We start from the raw sequence: 20,038 nt of genomic DNA, 5'->3' as shown, positions 1-20,038 counted from the left end.
GGCCGATAGGACATTGCTGACAACTGACAGGGGTGAGACAACCTCCCCAGAGAGCTGAAAACTTGGCAGACCGCAAATGGCGCATGTACGGTCAGGCGACCAAGGTTGATTATGCGCAAAAACTCCGGGCTGGTGGGCAGAAGTCCTGGGTCAATTCTGACAACTGATTAAGTTTGTTCAGAAGTTTGCAGATCCTCAGTAAATTTCACTCTCGATCAAATCAGGAGAGTACCAAACACGGAATGGGATTTTGAGAAGGTCCCGACCATTCAGCCAGGGGCAAAGTTTCCCACCCTATGAATCTGAGGTAAGGGGTGATACCACGAAATTAGCTGGATACAAGACTTTATTTGTGCTTAATCTTGTGTTTGTTCTTCTGGGCGGTATAACTAGCTCAGAAGGTGCTGTTGAAGTAATTTAATGAGAAGCCTGGATAAATGAGATTTCTTGGAATCATATCGCTCAGAAACAGGCCTCTTGCCCATGTCATCCATGTTGATCATGATGCCTACCCGTACTAATTCTAATTGTCCATGTTAGGTCTGTATTCCTCAATACCTGTTCTGTCCAAGCAGCTTGTCCAAATGATTTTTTTAAGCTTTGTAATTGAATCTGCCTGTATTTCTCCCTCTAGAATCAGAGTCAGTTTTATTTTCACTGACATGTTATGGCATTTGTTGTTTTGTTTCAGCAGTATAGTGCAAGATGTGAACAATCACTACAGTCACAATAACTGAAGAGATCCTGCACAGTGAGTGTAGGAAGTTAGAGAAGAGGCGGAAGAGCAGGACCACCAAAGTAGTCATCTCTGGATTACTCCCGGTGCCACATGTTAGTCAGGGCAGGAATAGGATGGACAGTGTGAAATGTGTGTATTTTAATGCTAGGTGTATTACGGGTAAAGGGGATGAACTTTTAGCATGGATCAGTACATGGAACTGTGGTGTTGTGGCCATTACAGAGACTTGGTCAAGAGTGGGACAGGAATGTGTGCTTAATATCCCAGGGTTTCAATGTTTTAGGAAAGACAGAGAGGGATATAAAAGAGGAAGGGTTGCACAACTGATCAGGTACAGTATCATAGCTGAACTCAAAGGGGACATAAAGGAGGGTCCATCCATTGAATGGAAATGGGCAGAAATAAAAAAAATAGGAGTCACTCTGATGGGATTGTACTCCAGACTCACAATAGTCACTGGGATATTGAGGAACAGATATGCAGGCAGGTGTATATGCAGGAAGGATGTCGAGCCTTTGGAGAGAGTGCAGAAGAGGTTTACCAGGATGTTGCCTGGATTCGAGGGCATGTGCTACCACAAGAGGTTGGACAAATTTGGGTTGTTTTCTCAGGCACGGCAGAGGATGATCTGAGATCTGATAGAGATTTACAAGATTGAGAGAGGCATGGATGGAGTAGATGGACAATAACTTTTTCCCAGGGTCGAAATATCTAATACCAGATGTCATGCATTTAAGGTGAGAGGGGGTAATTTCAAAGCAGATATGGGGGGCAAATTTAAAAATAAACACAGAGAGTGGTGGGTGTCTGGAATGTGCTGCCTTGTGTGGTGGTAGTGGCAGAAACATTAGAGATTTCTGAGAGACATTTAGAAAGGCACATGAATGTGAGGAAATTGGAAGGATATGGACATTGAGCAGGCAGGAGAGACTAGTTTAGTTAGCCATTTGTCTAATTACTCATTTAATTGGTTCAGCACACCATTGTGAGCTGAAGAGCCTGGTGGAGGGTGACTGTTCTGTGAAGATAAATAGATAGATGGATAGTGCAAAAGAAGAATTACAAAGTACAGTTCATAGATTCATGGACCATCCATAAATCGATGGTGGAGGGGAAGAAGCCATTTCTAGAACATTGGGTATGTGACTTCAGGCTCCTGTACCTCCATTATGCTAGTAATGAGAAGATGGAATGTTCCAGATGGTGAGGGTCCTTAACGATGGATGCCTCTTTCTTTAGACACTGCCTTTTGAAGATATTCTCGATGGTGGGAGAGCTGAGCCTGTGATGGATCTGGTTGAGTCTACAACCCTCTGCACCTTTTTCTGATCATGCGCATTGGAGTCGCCATACCAGGAGGTGATAAGACCAGAAGACAATTAGACATAGGAGCAGAATTAGGCCATTTGGCCCATTAGGTCTGCTCCACCATTCAATCACAGCTGGTCCTTTCTTCCTCTTCTCAGCCCCACTCCCCGAGATTCATCCCGTAACCTTTGATGCCATGTTCAATCAAGAACCTTTCAATCTCCGCCTTAAATACATCCCATGTCCTGGCTTCCACAACTGTCTGTCATAACATATTCCACAAATTCACTGCCCTCTGGCCAAAGAAATTTCTCCGCATCTCTGTTTTAAATGGACGCCCCTCTATCCTGAGTCCCTCTGGTCCTCGACTTTCCCACCGTGGGAAAAATCTGTTCCACATCTACTCTCTCTAGTTCTTTCAACAATCAAAAGGTTTCAATGAGATCACCCCTGATACATTCTAAGTTCCAGTGACTAAGACCCAGGGCCACCAAATGTTCCTCATATGTTAACACATTCATTCCTGTTATCATATTTATGAATTTCCTCTGAACCCTCCCAATGCCAGCACAACCTTTCTTAGATGAGGAGTCACTGGGATATTGTTCATATTGTCCAAAACTGTTCATAATATTCAAGGTGAAGCTTCACCACTGCTTATAAAGCCTCAGCATCACATCCCTGCTCTTGTATTCTAGAGCTCTTGAAATAAATACTAGCATTGCATTTGCCTTCCTCACCACTGACTCAACCTGCAAGCTAAACTTTCGGGTGTTCTGCACAAGGACTCCCAAGTCCTGTTGCATCTCAGATTTTTGGATTTTCTGTCCCACTTGGAAAATAGTCTGCACACTTATTTCTTCTACCAAAGTGGATGACCATGCATTTTCCAACATTGTATTTCATTTTTCACTTTCTTGCCTATACTCCGAGCCTAAGTCCTTCTGCAGCCTTCCGGTTTCCTCAACACTACCTGCCCCTCCACCAACCTTTGTATCATCTGCAAACTTGGCAACAAAGTCATCTATTCCATCACCTAAATCATTGATATATGGCATAAAAAGAATCGGTACCAGCATCGACCTCTTCAGAACACTACTAGTCACTGGCAGCCAATCAGAAAAGGATCCTTTCATTCCCACTTGCTGCCTCCTACCAATAAGCCATGCCAATAACTTTCCTGTAATACCATAGGCTCTTAGCCTGTTAAGTAACCTCATGTGTGGCACCTTGTCAAAGGCCTACTGAAAGTCCAAATATACAACATATACTGCATCCTCTTTATCTGTCCTGCTTGTAATCTCCTCAAACAATCCCAACAGGTTTGTGAGGCAAGATTGTCCCCTAAGGAAGCTATGCTGACTTTGTCCTATTGTGTCCTGTGTCACCAAGTACTCCATAGCCTCATTCTTAACAAGCGATTTCAACATCTTCTCAACCCCTGAGGTCAGGCTAACTTGTCTATAATTTCCTTTCTGCTGTCTTCCTTGTTTCTTACAGAGTGGAGTGACATTTCCAATTTTTCAGTCATCCGGAACCATGACAGAGTCCAATAATTCTTGAAAGTTCATTACTAATGCCTCCACAATCTCTACCCCTACCACGTTCAGAACCCTGGGGTGCAGTTCATCTGGTCCCCATGACTTATGCACTTTTAGATCTTTCAGCTTTCTGAGCACCTTCTCCCTTGTAATAGTAACTACTCAATTTTCTTCCCTCACACCCTTCAACACCTGGCACATGGCTTGTGTCTTCCACAGTGCAGACTGATGCAAAATACTCATTTAGTTCATCATCCATCTCCTTGTCCCCCATTATTATTTCTCCAACCTCATTTTTTACCAGTCCTATATCCACTCATCTCTCTTTTGGTTTTTATACACTTGAAGAAGCTCTTTCTATCCACCTTGATATTGTTTGCTAGCTTGCTTTCATGTTTCATCTTTTCCCTCCTATTGATTCTTCTCGTTGCTTTCTGTAGGTTTTTAAAAGCTTCTCAATCCTTTATCTTCCCATCAGTTTTTGCTTTGTTGTATCTCCTCTTTTTGCTTTTACATTACATTTGACTTCCTTTGGAGCCATGGTTGTACTATTTTGCCGATTGAGTATTTTGTTTTTGGAATACATCTATCCTGCACCTTCCTCATTTTTCCCATTGAGTCATTGCTGCTCTGCTGTCATCCCTGCCAGCACCTCCTTCCAATTTACTTGGGCCAACTCCTCTCTCATACCATGGTCATTTCTTTTACTCTACTGAAACATTGCTATGTCATACTTTACTTTCCCCCTATCAGATTTCAAGTTGAACTCAATCATATTGTAATCACTGTAACCCATGAGTTCCTTTACCTTAAGCTCCCTAATTACTTCAGCTTAATTAGATAACATGCCAAACCAGTATAGCTGATCCACTAGTAAGCTTTTTAGAGCAGTTTGTCATTAAGCTATCTCGTGGGCATTCAACAAATTCACTGTCTTGAGATCCATTGCCAACCTAATTTTCCCAATCTACCTGCATGTTAAAATCTCCCATAACTATCATAACATTGCCTTTTAACATGCCTTTTCTATTTTCTGCTGTAATTTGTAGTACACGGTCCAGCTACTGTTGGGAGGCCTGCATATAACTGCCATCAGGGTCCTTTTACCCTTGCAGTTTCTTAACTCAAACCCACAAGGCTTCAACATCTTCCCATCTTATGTCACATCTTTTTAATCATTTGATGCCATTCTTTACGAGCAGAGCCATGCCATCCCCTCTGCCTACCTTTCTGTCCCACCAATCCAACATTGAACCTTGGACCCTCAGCTCCCAACTACCAACATCCTTCTGCCACAATTCAGTGATGGCCACAATATCATGAATGATTATGTTAAAGGTGCAAGATCGTTCACCTTATTTCTTATACTCCATGCATTGAGATATGAAGAGTACTCTATTTGCTAAACTTTTTGACTCTGCATCCCTAATTCACTGATACTCACCCTGCTGGCTATAATTTTGTCCGATCAGCAGCCTATGCTTTCTGACAGTCTGACTGCACGCTATCTTTGCTTTTTTACCATCTGTTCTATCCTGTGTCCCTTCACTCTGGTTCTCATACTCCTGCCAAACTGGTTTAAACCCTCCCCAACAGCTCTAACAAACCTACCCATGAAAATATTGGTCCCCTTTGAGTTCACATGCAACCCGTCCCTTTTCTACAGGTCATACCTCCCCTAGAGGAGATTCAATTATCTAAAAATATGAAGCCTTGACCCCTGTAACAGCCTCTCAGCCAAGTTATCCTGTTTCTACCTTCACAGGTGTGTGGCACAGGTAGCAATTGAAAATTCTCTATCCTGGTGGTCCTGGTTCTCAGCTTTCTGCCTAGCTCTCTGAATTCTTTCATCAGGACCTGTTTGCTTTTCCTTCCTATGTCACTGGTACCAATATGTACCAAGACAACTGGCAGCTCTCCCTCCTCCTCCAAAATGCTGTGGACACAATCCAGGACGTCCCTGACTCTGGAACCTGGGAGGCGACATATCATCCCTCGTCCTGTCCATGTGCACAGAATCTCCTGTCTGTTCCTCTGACTATTGAGTCCCCTATCACTACCATTCCTCTCTTCTCCCTCTTTCCCTTCTGCACCATGGACGCAAGCTCATTTCCAGTAATCTGGTTTCCATGGCATTCCCCTGGGAAGTTATCCTCCACACAGTTTCAAAAACAGTGTACGTATTATTGAGGGGAATGGCCACAGGGTTGCTCTGCACTAACTGCCTATTTACTGTCCTATTCTTGCTCCTGACAGTCACACAGATACCCACCTCCTGCAACTTAGGGGTGACCACTTCCCTGTAATTCTGATTGGTGATCTCCTCACTCTCCTGTACAAGACAAAGGTCATTCAGCTGCTGCAGATACCTAATGTGCTATTCAAGGAGCTGTAGCTGGATGCTCTTCATGCAGATCTAATTTGCTGGGAGATACTGGGTCTGATCAGCAGGTTGAGCACCATTAGTGGGAGGAAAGGAATTGTCAACATCCAGCTCATGAACATCTGGTGAATCTCTTCTGCACTCTCTCTTTGGCTATCACATCTTTCCTGTGATGTCGCAATCAGAACTGTACAGAATATTGAAGTGGAGTCTCTCCAAAGTTTTGTACATTTGTAACAGGACATCACAATAATTACACTCAATGCCTCAGCTTGTAAAGGCCATGATTCAAGATCGAAGTTTATTATCACATGTACATCAACACATGCAGTGAAATGTGTTATTTGCATTAACAACCAACACATCCGAGTGTGTGCTGGGGCAGCACTCAGGTGCTGCCACACATTCTGGTTCCAACGTAGAATGCCCACAATGCTTGGCAGAACTATACAGGACACAACAACAGCAAAACCCTCCCCATTACTCCCTCCTTTCCACACACACACACAATCCCCTAACCCCAAGATAGTCCGTCTTCATCGGCATTCAGCCTCCATCAGACGCAGGTTTAGACTCGGACATGCAGACATTGGGTTTTCAGCTACCCCAATGGACTCTGGTTTCTGAAGCCAGCGGGTCATCGGACATCATTCTTCCCGTCTACGTGGAATCCCAACTCTGTAACCTGGTGACAACTCGCTGGTGTGGGGATGGTGTTACGAGCCTTTGTCCACACTAGCCTGCTGGTCCAACATCTGGCCGGACACTCCGGCCCAACCTGTGGGTGCCCCAAGTTCACATCCCTGGCCTTTGAATGTGGAGCAGGGACTTCAGACTCTAGCCTGCCCTCTAAATACCCCACATCTCTGTCAGTAAACTTGAACCAGATCCCACTTCCCACTCTGTCCACAAAATCATCTTCCTGAACCCAAAAAGAAATAAGCAACTTCAACAGATATCACAGATTGCCACCATCTTATGCCCTTGGCCAGTATATCAAATGGCACTTCCTTCTGGCAGATTGTTCTATATAGCGACTACACACGGTGTAAAATGAACATTTAAATCTTTCTCCTGTCACCTTTTACACAGGTCCTCTGGAAAAAGAGTATACTGTTTCCTCTATCTAAGATTCTGATAACTTTAAAAATCTCTGCAAGGTCATCCCTCCGCCTCCTTTGAACCTGGGAGATAGTTCCCAGCTTATTGAATCCCTATTTCTAACTCAAGTTCTCTGGTCCAGGCAACATTTCAATGTATATTTTCTGCGAATCTTAATCACATCTTTCATATAGATTTATAACCAGAACTGAACACAATAGTCGAAGTGTAGACAAACCAAAGATTTGTCCAGCTGTATCAATATGTCCCAACTCCTCTACTCAATCCTCCACTAACAAAAGCAACCATACACATGTCTTCTTCATGCCTGTCTACTCATGTTGCCACATTCTGAGAACTCTTGTTCCTGTATCTCTAGGTCTCTCTGTTCTACAACATTCTCCAAGGGCCTATCATTTACTGTGCAGGTCCAGCCACATTTTACCCAACTGAAATGCAACACTTCGCATTTGATGGTGTTAAATTCTTTCTGCTATTCCCTTGCCAACTTTTCCAGTTGATCTATGTTCTTTTGTATATTTAGACAACATTCTTCACAATATAATATCACTAAGTTTAGTATCATTTGCAAACTTTCTAATCATGCCACTTCTATTCTCTTCCCAATCATTAGAATATCCGATGAACTTTAAAAGATCCTGCAGTGAATCTTGTGGCATCACATTGATAAGTTATCCAGTCTGATAAGCAATGGTCCACTGCCACCTACCACCAAGACAATTTTGTATTCAGACAGAAGCCTCAAACTCCATAAGATCAGCTCCAAGGCCAGAATTTGTTGAGTAACATATTTTATTGTTCATAATGTTGAAGTTCAGGTGACTGTCATATGCACAAGTACATGTATGCACATGCTTACTTGCAACTGCACAGTCACATAAAATCAGAGACAAAATTTTCACAAGAAAAGCATTTTAATCATAAATAATACAACACAATCCAGGATAAAGTTCAGTTTAGAACAAGCCGATTGCTGTACCAAGGGTTCAATGTGGTCATGTCATCGCTGCACTGAGTTTTCAATTACATTTTATGCTTTCAATATTTCACCTGAAACTTCAAACCTATCCATCATCTGCAGCAGCTGAGAAATCCTTCCCTTTGTGCTTCATGTACAGATAACTTGACAATTGATTTGGTGTTGTCATATTTACCAGGATACAGTGAAATGTCTTTGTTTGGCATGCCATCCAGACAGGTAATTCTAATCATCAGTACATAGAGGTGATACAAAAAGAGGAAAAACAAACAGCAGAATGTAGTTTCACAGTTACAGAAAGAGTGTAGACAGGTAGACAAGGAACAAAAGGGCAACAATGCCCATGTAGACTAAAAGATCAAGAGTTCATCTTTATTATAGAAGATGTATCACAGGGCACAAAATATCCAGTAAACAGGATCCTGCTCTCTTTGACCACCGTTGCCCATGCAGAATTGTTTACAGGATACTTTGGCCCCTTTTCTCCTTTTTCCTCCATATTCCTTCTTGACATCTTATCAATGACCCATCTGCTAATTCACTACGGAAACATCCACAGAACCGGCCTTGCTTGGGTTCTCCAGCACTACGTTGGGGAACTGACACTCAGATCTAAAACAAGATGAGAGCTGGAGTAGAATCTGAGATTTCAATCATTTCAATCCAGGAAGTTAGGATCCAAATTAATCCTATTGGCTCATTCTTGTCAAATTGCCAGTTGCCAGACACATTGGAACACAATACTCACTGCCTTTGAAGGAAAGGAAAACTTTTGCACCAGATAAATCAGGATTGATGTCAGAAAATTGAATAAGAATATGGTTCAATGGTTTCATTTAATAGCAGGGAATATATATGTATACAACCCAAAATTCTTGCTCTCACAGACATCCACAAAAACAGAAGAGAACCCCAAAGAATGAATGACAGTAAAATGTTAAAACCCAAAGCTCCCTCTCCCCCTCCCATGCACAAACAGCAGCAGAGCATCAATCCCCCCCCCCCACTTACTTCAGCAGGAAGCATCAGCACCCACCACCCACCAAACAAGCAATTACAAAGCCCCAAAGAGAGACCATGATCTGCTATCCAACAAAAACTAATCTTTCCCCAGACAATCCGACATGGCACAGGCTCACTCACTCCATAACAAGGGGCAGAGAAGTGTCACCACCTCTCTGCAAATGTGTCAGCTGTTGAAAGTAAACACGAAAAATATTCTAATTATGACATAAAACCACATATTGCAATAACTAAGCAAGAATACACACGAGAGAGAAAAAAAACAGAACATTCCATACCAACAATCTCTTCTGATTTCTTTGACTGTTCATTCTCTTCCATAGATGCTGCCTGGTTCGCTGCATTCCTCCAACCCACCTTACACCCCGTCCCCGTATGGCTCCAGGCTCCACCCCCTGCGCTCTCTTTCGTCTCTTCTACACAAAGTGTTCAAATGAAGCAGTGTCTCCTTACAAACGTCAAAGTATAAACAGAATGTTGCCGGTCAAGCAACCCACACAAAATGCTGAAGGAACTCAGCAGGCCAGGCAGCATCTATGGAAAGGAGTGGTCCAGATCCTTCATCAGAATATAAACCAAATCTACTTCTGAAAGCACTGGCTTATATACAGTACACACATTAAAGCCACGAAGGCGTCTTATGCTTCTGAATGCGAACACAGATCACCCCAGTTCAATTCTTCTTCAAGTGCATTGTAAATCTTGTATTCTGTTTCTCCTCCAGGTAGCTGATGAATATTGTGGATCTGTCCCTGATCTGGTAATGGGAGAATGATTTCTAGTTTTCCAGTTGCTTGTCGCTAAAAATGAGGCGCAGATCATCCACATTCACAACACCTTAAAAATAGAGAAATTGAGAAAAGAGCGAATCATAAGAAACCCTGATTAATAAATAATTAGATGTTAAAATTAAACATTTTCAAGTCCAGAAATGACTCGAGAAACTGAATTCAAAGTAAAGGAAACAATTCTGCCTCGATCGGCGAAGCTACATGGAATATCTAGATGTCCATTGTCAACTTCCTGGTCAGACTACCTAACCAATTTTCATCTCAGAAAGCAATATGATATGTTATTCAAGTACCTAATAAAATGGCCTTTTCGTTATCAGCAATTTTTTAAACGTAACGATCTTCATCGCATTAAATTCAGCTTCCGACTCCGATATATCAACCATAATTTTTTCGCCTTTCAAACCAATAACGCACACTTGATAGATCTTTCCCATTTTGGTCTCAGTAACTTCGTTTGCTGCTGCGGTACCCGTGAAGGTCTGTTTAAGTGAGTTAAATTTAGTTTCATTTGCTTTACGGAACTCTGGCTGAAAGGCTGGGCTGTTCGGTGTTTCGTGAACTGACTAGGGGACCGAAGTTAACAAGTCAATGTCAGAAGAGGGCATAATGTTGGGATATCTCTGGGAGAGGTGGGCATAAAACAGGGTCAGCTTTCCTGGGGGCTGTATTTTTAACAAAACAACAAGAAATGAGTCGAAATAAAATGTTAAACACAAGGAAAAGGGAAGATTTCACCGGTGCAAACAATAGTTCGGAGACAAATTGCACCAGCAAGGAAGTTAACGGAATAAACCGCCTCCTTTTCGAGGGAGTGGTCGGAGGGTTTACATTTCACTGCAATTGTTTGGCGCAACCTACAATCGTAGTTCATGATCTACACAAACTCCCCTGTTGTGAAGGTGCATCGAACATGAGCAGCTGCGGAGGAAGGAGCCGCGATTCCACTGACAACAGGCTGAAATTTGTTAAGCGACCGGACGAGATCACAGGTAAAATATGCATCACACCCTGAGTAAAATAAGGACTGACCCCCGACGCTGGGTTTGGGTGGGCAAACTCACTCCAGTGTCTTGTACACAAGTTGTTGCTGTCACAGATTTCCGATGCCGCTCGGAGCTGAAAGTTTACACGCGTTTCTACGTGGGGAGAATCCGGATCGAGACCCCGGCGCGGCGGCCACTGAATGACAACTGGTCTTTGGCTGTTGGAGGACCCAGGGTGGAAAAGGATCTCAGGCTCAGACCAGACCTGGTTAGGTCGGCTTGGATCGTGAGTGTCGGTGTGTTTAGAGAGCTTTCAATAATACTGCAACGTGTTTCTGATATATTAGGGCTGTTTGTTTTGCCTCGCAATAAAATCGTTACCTCAACACCCACACCAGTTCTTGATTCTCCCACACAAGAATCCCCTCTACATCTCGCCAAGATCTTTCAGAATTTTTTATATTTAAATGAAGTCCCTTTCACAAACTGCTCTGAACTCAGTAGATAGTCTCGTCAACTTGTCTTCGAAGGACTATCTGGTAGTTCCGGGTATTAGTTCAGTATACATTCCCTGAGCTGCTTCCAATGCATTTTATGTCTTCTGAGTTTTGTCCCCCCTTCTAAAACAGAATCAGTTTATGATAAACGTCTTATCATAAGTGAAAAACGTTTTCCCAAATTTTGTTGTTCATGAACTTGAAGACGCCAAGGTAGCGTAGCGGTGAGCGTGAGTTATTACAGCTCGTGGCGTCGAAGTTCCGAGTTCATTTCTCCCCGTGACAGAGTGGCTAGCCTATCGGTCAGTAGCCTAACTGGTCATTGGAATTTTCATGGAAAGTACGGTAATATAAATGGATTTTGCAACCGTTTATAGTATGTTGTTGCAAATTGCTTGGTTTTATTTTAGTTTTCATCTGTCTGATTAAATCATCCTATTGAAAATAGACCAAAATTCTTTCATTAAAACAAAATTACCTTTTATCTTTAATCCTTAAATAGTTTATGTGCACGGACATGTATTAGGCTAACCATTGTTTACTGTTATAATTATTTCTAATTTGTGTGTGTTTGTTATTTGTAGTTCTGTGGATTAGCAATCAAACATTGTTGTACTGTTGTTGTATGTTGAGTTACTCTTCCCTCTTGTGTTTGTGGTATCCTGATGTGCTATATCTTATGTTCTTTTTCTCTGAATGTAAAATGGAAAGCCTGTTGGGTTTGAGCTGTCAGTTATGGTTTGCAACAAATTCCAAAAGTCTGTCCCTTTGGGTTGGGTGTGGCTTCCCTTCTCTTTTCCTCAGCCCAGGAAAGGTCCAGCCCCCTATGGTACATCACGGACCTATGATGCAGTATTTGCCAGGAACGTCTGCCATGTATGATGTGAATTCAGCAATGTTGGCAAGATTTCATTATTCTACAAATATTACTTTCAGGTAGGAATGCATCATGTAACAGCTCTGACATTCCAAACTCATGTCCCAGCCATCAATCGGCAATGGCCTCTTCCAGTGATACAGACACGACCTGAAGGGTTTTGGCACACTGAATGACAAGAGGACGCGAACCAAGTGAGACCCTGGAAGGAAAGAGGGTCCCTAGATTATTATCAGGGGAGTTGGGATTGGGTAAGGAGTGGGTTGTTCAGATCTGGTCAGCATATATAGAGAACTATATGGTGTTTTCTTTACCTAATTTTGGCAGATATATTTTGACATGCCAGTCACTAATAATAATTTGAACAGATTTTCAAATCATATTAACCTTAAACAAATGATCTTATTTCTAATATTTTCACAAATATAAACACTAAATTTAAGGTGATACTATTACATTTTTATAGAGTCATTGGCTTTGTTTAAAACCCTTGGCTACATTAGGGAAAACAGAAATTAGTAGATGTTTGGAACATGCTGCCGTGGAGGTGATAAAAACAGATATGCAACAGCATTTCAGAAGTATTTAAACAGACACATGAAGTGGAAGAGTTTGACAGAACACAGACCCTATGCAAGCAGATGGGATTAGTTTAACTTGGCTGCATGGTTGGTGCAGACATGATGTACCTGTGAGCCTTTTCCTGTTATGTACTGTAACAGAAAACAACCCAGAGCTCCTTCAAATCACCCCAGGATGCACTCCAGTTAAAATGAAAATATATGTTTCTTATCCATTGGAAAATGTGTTTATTTCTTCACTCACATTTCTGGTAGTCTCTTTACCAATCAGATCAAATTTCTTGAACCATTTTATTTTGTTTTATCTAAGCAAGTACCTTTAACGAAAACACTGTTCAAGAATTTGTTGTTGGTGTATACTTAAATCCTTAAACAAATTCTGTAATAATTCCAACAAAATGTTCTATTGCAGGAGATGATGACCCGAATGTTTACAGAGTGGAAATGTCCTGTGGACACGCTGTGGATCCCATTGCGCTCACGGAATGGTGTCGGATCCGAATCAGCGAGGTGGATATCACAAACAATCCTTTCTGTTATATCTCATGCTCAATTCACTTTTTAAATAGGAACGTTTTACAATATTTTTCAATGTCTATTCCAGGGTCATTTCAAGTTCCACTGCCCTGCAGTAATAGATGGGACAGAGGAAGGATGTGGAAAGGAATGGTCCTACGTGGAGGTGTGCAGACACGCATTGCTCTCTGTTGAGGAACGACAGGATTTTGAAGAGAAGCTTGCCACTCTCGCTGCTTCAAGTTACTGTGAATACAAACAGGTAAAGCAGGACAGGATTTCTCTCTCCACTGCCCCACCTTTCAAATCCACTCCTCAGATTTTTTTCTCCACACTGTACTCTTTTCCATAGATGCCGCCTGGCCTGCTGAGTTCCTCCTTTTGTGTGTGTTGCTCGGATTTCCAGCACCTGCAGATCTTCTCTTGTTTTATCTGATCAACATACTTAAAATAATAATATTTGTTCGGAAGAAGCGAAGAAATGTTCACTTGAGGAAGAATACAATTTTAGGTACCTTAGTACAGAGCTTTCATGAAGAAATCCCATCAGGAATTCAAGAGAAACTAGGGAACATACATAGTAACTGAGATCAATTGCAAAGAAGGTGAGGAAGGTGGATGAGTGCATGAAGAAATAACGATACACTGAGGGGCTGACATGAAATAAACTGACAAGCTTTATATGTGGAAATGAAAAAACAGTCTGTGTTTCAGGCTGAGACCTTTCTTCAGAAGTGGAAAAGAAGGGGGAAGACACCAGAATAAAAATGTGAGGAGGAGGGAATGAGGAGTACCTTGACTCCATTCTATCTCACTTGGTTCATTCCCATCCCACCTGTCCACAACTCTTCACATGCTCCAGGTCTCTTCAACAACTTTCAATTCCCAGGCCCCAAGCACCTCATTTTCACAATAGACATCTATACACTCTATCCCCCATCAAGAAGGCCTTTTTTTTCTGCAAAAAAAGGACCCACCGTTTCTCCTGCACCACCACCCTCCTCTGTCTGACAGAACCGGTCCTCACCCTCAACAGTTTCTCTTTTGGCTCCTCCCAATCTCTTGAAACTCAAGGTGTAGCTATGGGCAACTGCATGGGCCACAGCTATGCCTGCCTTTTCATTGGCTCTGTAGAATAGTCCATATCTCAAGCCTTCCCTGGTAATTTTCCCCAACTTTCCCTGCGATACTCTGATGACTTCTTTGGTGCTTCTTCTAGCACCCACGATGAGCTTATCAATTTCATCAACGTTGCCTCCAACTTCCAACCTACACTTAACTTCACTTGGTCCATTTATGGCAGCTCTCTCCCTTTCTTGATCTCTCTTTCTCCATCCCTGGAGAGAAACTTTTGTAAACCTACCAATTTCAACAGCTATCTTGACTATACCCCTTCTCACCCCGTCTCCTGTAAAAATGTTATTCTGTTTTCTCAGTTCCTTCATTTCCACTGTATTCATCCCAGGATGAGGCTTTCTTCTCCAGGATGTCAGAGATGTTCTCCTTCTTCAAACAACTGGGTCTCCCTTCCTCTATCATTGATACTGCACTCACCTGCATCTCTTCCATTTCCAAATAGCCACTTCATAACAGAGATAGAGTTCCTCTTGCCCTCAACTATCATTCTCCGCAACTCAGAATCTTCAATATCATCATACACATCTTTACCTCCAACCCCACTCTCTGCTTTCTGTAGCATTCACTCCCTCTATGATTCCTGTGTCCATTCTAACCTCTCCTCTGATCTCACTCCTGGTACATATCCTGGCACGTGACAAAAATGCGATGCATCCTCCATCTCATTCACTCCTCCATCTTATTCCCTTACTCCCTTACCTCCATTTAGGGCCCCAAGCAGTCTTACTAGGTGAGACAACACTTTACCTGTGAATCTATTGTATTCAACGATCCTGATGTGGCTTTTTCTGCATTGGCGAGAACTGATGGAAATTGGGTGACACTTTGTTATGTACCTCTTCTCCACCACCAAAAGCAGAATATCCCCATGGTCAAACACTTTAATTCCTATCCCCATTGCTGTTCTGACATGTTAGTCCATGGCCTCCTCTTTTGTCATGATGAGGCTACTCAGTATGGAGGAGCAACGTCTCATATTCCATCTCGGTAGCCTCCAACTTGATTTCATGAACTTTGATTTCTCCTGCCGGTAATTTTTTCCCTCCTCCTTCTCTTTCCATTCCCCACTCCTACACCTTACCTCTTCTCTTCACCTGCCTATCACTTTCTCCTGCTGCCCACTCCTACTTCCCTTTCTCCCATGATCCACTCTCCTCTCCCATCAGATCCCTTCTTCTCCAGCCCTTCACCTTTGCCATCCACCTGGCTTCACCTATCACCGTCTGGCTCATCCTCCTTCCCCTCTCCCACCTTCTTATTCTGGCAACTTCCCCTTCATTTCCAGCCCCAAAGAAGAGTCTGAACCAGAAGCGTTGACTGTTAATTCATTTCCATAGATGCTGCTTGAGCTTCAGAGTTTCTCCAGCATTTTGTGTGTGTTGCTTGGAATTCCTGCATCTGTAGACAGAACCAGCCTTGCTTGGGTTCTCCAGCACTATGTTGGGAACTGACACTCAGATCCAAAACAAGATGAGAGCTGGAGTAGAATCTGAGATTTCAATCATTTCAGTCCAGGAAGTCAAGATCCAAATTAATCCAACTGGCCAATCTTGTCAAATCACCAGTTGCTGGACACATTGGAACACTGTACTCACTGTCATTGAAGGAAAGGAAAGATTTTGCACAAAGAATCAAGACTGATGTCAAAAAATTGAATAGGAACATGGTTCAATTGTTCCATTTAATATCAAAGAATATATATGGTATACAACCTGAAATTGTTGCTCTACACAGACATCCACAAAAACAGAAGCTTTATATGTGGAGCATACTCACCTAGGTATTGGCTCACTTCTATACTGTTAATTCTGTAGCATGATTATCACCAATAGTTCTGCACAGATTTGTCAGCAATTTTTTTATTGGTGCTCATGAACATGAAAGTCCCAGACTTACTGATTGCCAATTCCTCAGTCAAGTTCTAACAATGGATTCTGCATGAATTCTTTCAGAAGGAGCTTGTGGAATTCTTCAGTAAGTAGATTAGAAAAATAATCCTCTGACACTGTATCAGGTTAGACAAGATACAGGATTCATGATCTTTTCCGTGGAAATTGTTGGTAAGAAAGATGTCATTACATAACTTCAATTATTTGCAGTTGTCCCTCACTGGCCATGGCACAGACAGCAATCCACAGATTACTATCCTGGAGGACAAAATGCTGGTGGAGCGCAGCAGGTCAGGCAGCATCTATAGGGGGAAGCGCTGTCGACATTTCGGGCCGAGACCCTTCGTCAGCCCGAAACGTCGAGAGCGCTACTCCCTATAGATGCTACCTGACCTCCTGCGTTCCACCAGCATTTTGTGTGTGTTGCTTGAAATTCCAGCAACTGCAGATTTCCTCGTGCTATCTTGGAGGTCCTTCTTTTCAGCTTTCTACCTAGCTCCCTAAATTGTCTCTTCCAGAATTCCTCCTTTTTCCTATCAATATTATTGATGCCAATATGTATCAACACTGCTTACACTCCCCAATCTGAAATGGCCCTGACCCTGGCACCCAGGATGCAATACACCATCTAGGTGTCTCTATGGTGTCCATAGGATCTCGTGTCTAATGCTCTAACTATGGAATCCTCAATCAATACTGCATTCCTCTTCTCCTCCATTCTCTTCTGAGACACAGCACCAGACTCTCCTTTCCTAGGTTGTTGGAAATAAGATATATAACCTTCCTTACTTTATATTGTGGAGATCAGCATACACGATGAACCAAGATCAGGAAGGATTTAGAGACATATGGATCAAACATAAGCAAATGAGCTTCTCTGTGTGGTATGGTGGGGTGCTACTGCACAGGATCAAAAGAAACTGCAGGAAGTTGTGAACTTAGTCAGCTCCATTATGAGCACTAACCTCTGTAGCATCCAGGACATTTTGATGAAGTGATGCCTGAAAAAGGTGGCATCCATCATTAAGGACTTTCATCACCCAGAACATGCCCCCATCTCATTGCTACCATCATGAGCCTAAAGGCACACACTCAATGGCTCAGGAACAGCTTCTTCCCCTCTGACATCCAATTTCTGAAAGGACATTGAGCCCATGATCTCTACCTCACTACTTTTTTTTTATTTTTCCCTACTTAGTTAATTTAACTATTTAATATATATATATTTACTGTAATTCATGGTTTTCTCCATGATATAATTTATTGCTTGTTACTGCTGCTGCAAGGACTACAAATTTCACGACATATGCCAGTGATATTAAACCTGATTCTGATTCTGAAATGAGATCAGTTTAGATGGACGGCTCGGTTTGCACGGAGCAGATGGACCAAAGGGCCAGCTCACGTGCTGAATGAATCTATGACTCTATGACTCAAAGATGTAATTCCGCTGTAAATCAAGGTAAGGGGGAACACAGTCTCACTCAGTGATTGTGGTATAAACCCATATGACCAAGGAATTAATCATCAGATGAATATCACTCCAGAAATCTCTCAATGTATTTAGCGCTTAGCCAACTGTTTAGGTATAACGTTTCTGGGGGGGGAGGGCCAGGGATCTAGATATTGTTACTGTGATAATGATTTCATGTCGAAATTACAGCAAACATTTAATTTGTGGAACATCAAAAATAATCAATACAGGAGATGCCATAACTTTAATTTTGAAGAAGCACATTTAAAAGCTAAGATTACATTATTATATACAGTGTTTTATCGGAAGTGTATGTCCTTAATTATTAATTGCATCATCTGTCTTTGTTTAGTGTCCTAGGTGTGGGAGTAACGTAGAACGGAAAGATGAGACGAACATATCAGTGACTTGTTCAGTCTGCACAGCCATCGATGGAATCCCTTTTGAATTTTGCTGGCAATGTATGAAGAAGTGGAAAGGCCCAGCTCCGCGATCTGATAAATGTGATAATGAAGGATGCATTAATATCCAGCTGGAAACCTTGAAAAATTGTGACACAAAAACTTTACCTTACAGCAATATTCAAGATTGTCCTATAATCCGTGTTTGTCCCACTTGTGGTTTGCTTATAGAACATCAAGATATGTGCAAATATGTCGTGTGCATGAGATGTCATCTGGAATTTTGCTTTGCCTGCCTTAACACAAAGGCAATTTGCAGTAAATCTTCTAAGTATTCTCGTTATTGTGCTATACCTGTAGCCCCAAGGCAAACAAGTATTCCAGTGTGGAATCGTACTCAAGATCAGACCTCCAATCCCACTTCAGATTCTGATTCAATTGGCAGTCCAAGTCCCACTCCAAATCTCACTCTATATTCTAAATCCTGTTCAAAATCCCATTCAAAATTCTGTTCAGAATCCAACTGTAATTTCTTCTTTCAATTCAAATAGCTATCCCAAGGACAAAAGTTGTATAATTCTGTGACTAAACAATCCAGATCAGAGATTGCTGAAGGTACAAAGAATGCAGAACAGTCAGTTAAACATTGTTAGAGTGTATTATGTAATTTGCTTGACCCTTTGTTCTCTTGTGACGGATTGTTTCATTCATTGTTCCCATGGTGATGTGATCTGAGAATCAACAAGTAGAATAAATAATTGTCATTTCATCTTCCCTAAAACATCCAGCCGTGGTTTAAAGTGGATTAATGCATTATGTTTATATACAGTTTAAATTCACAATAATCATGTCTCCTCATTTTTCTGCAACATTCTGTGTATAATGTGAAAAAAGCATAATTGATCACCTTTGTATTTACTTTGTTCTTCTGCAAGTACTTCCCGGACATAGAATTAGTTGACTTTCTTGTTTTATTGTTTAAATGTATTAACATGTAAACTGCATCAATATACAAATTTCCAAAAATGGGCTGCTGCATTCAGTAGTGTGTCATCTTGAGTTATTAAAATATTAAAAATGTTATTAAAATATATTCAACTATTTTATAATAAAATTTATGTGCAAAAAGGGATTTGGCATGAGTATATTTAAATGAATAAATAGAAACAGAAACAAAAATGAATTGTTCAAATCACAAAATGCAGCCCAACCCTTCTGATATGTTACCCATTCACATGCATCAGATATTTACTCCGTAATAAAGTACTTGCAATGAGTCTTTATAATTTAAATTATTCACTATTCAGAAAAATGTTAGTTACTCACTGAGAAACACACCATCACAGGAGACAGAGAGCTTATCCTTCAGTGGTGTATACAGTCTTCAGGCATAGGTTGAAGAAGTGAAGGGAAAAATCTAACAGACACCTGAAGAGCAACTTCTTCATGCAGAAGGAGGTGAGTGTATGAAACCTGTTGCCAGAGAAATTACTTGATGAATGAGTAGGGTGAAAGGGCCTGTTCCTATGCTGAATTACTCTATCAGTCCATGACTGTTACCCTTCACAGTGGTTTAAATATGTACTGTTTGCATTTAAGTATGCCGCTCATATATTTAGTAATTCCTTACAATAATACAATTAACAGATAACAAAGTTATTAGAATAACTCAATTAATATTATTAGAGATGTAGAATAATATATGTAGAATAACATAATTTGAATAATGTAGTATTAGATATGTACAAACTTTGTAGAATAATGCAATTAACAGAGAAGAATGATAGTAAAAGA

At 41.5% G+C, this 20,038-nt stretch overlaps 1 protein-coding gene and 1 long non-coding RNA gene across 3 annotated transcripts; one reads left to right on the top strand and one right to left on the bottom strand.

Annotated features, from left to right (window-relative positions):
* Positions 1-7,988: 7,988 nt before the first annotated feature.
* Positions 7,989-10,462, bottom strand: LOC140723976 (uncharacterized). Its single transcript, XR_012098019.1, has 2 exons — positions 10,180-10,462; positions 7,989-9,932 (listed from the first exon to the last, which is right to left on the bottom strand). It is a non-coding gene; the product is annotated as an uncharacterized lncRNA (long non-coding RNA).
* Positions 10,463-10,582: 120 nt separating this feature from the next.
* Positions 10,583-19,372, top strand: LOC140725426 (uncharacterized). Of its 2 annotated transcripts, none has more exons than XM_073040868.1 (4): positions 10,583-10,878; positions 13,240-13,337; positions 13,432-13,605; positions 18,196-19,372. In XM_073040868.1, the coding sequence occupies exons 1-4, from the start codon at positions 10,593-10,595 to the stop codon at positions 18,793-18,795; spliced, it is 1,158 nt and encodes a 385-aa protein (XP_072896969.1). In that variant the 5' UTR covers positions 10,583-10,592; the 3' UTR covers positions 18,796-19,372. The 2 variants fall into 2 exon arrangements, with proteins under 2 accessions (XP_072896969.1, XP_072896970.1); XM_073040869.1 differs by lacking the exon at positions 10,583-10,878 and adding an exon at positions 10,885-11,168.
* The last annotated feature ends 666 nt before the right edge of the window (positions 19,373-20,038 follow it).

This window comes from Hemitrygon akajei, chromosome 3 (assembly GCF_048418815.1).
Source record: "Hemitrygon akajei chromosome 3, sHemAka1.3, whole genome shotgun sequence".
In the NCBI taxonomy this organism is placed as follows: Eukaryota; Metazoa; Chordata; class Chondrichthyes; order Myliobatiformes; family Dasyatidae; genus Hemitrygon; species Hemitrygon akajei.
Note: the sequence above shows the minus strand (reverse complement) of the source record. Positions and strands in the feature narration are given on the sequence as shown.

What these genes read in the sequence shown, in the direction of transcription:
- LOC140725426 (XM_073040868.1), top strand. Translation starts at nt 10,593, where the DNA reads ATGTTAAACACAAGGAAAAGGGAAGATTTCACCGGTGCAAACAATAGT. An exon ending in GTCGGATCCGAATCAGCGAG is followed by an intron (nt 13,338 to 13,431) that starts GTGGATATCACA and finishes TGTCTATTCCAG; the next exon opens with GGTCATTTCAAGTTCCACTG. An exon ending in GTTACTGTGAATACAAACAG is followed by an intron (nt 13,606 to 18,195) that starts GTAAAGCAGGAC and finishes GTCTTTGTTTAG; the next exon opens with TGTCCTAGGTGTGGGAGTAA.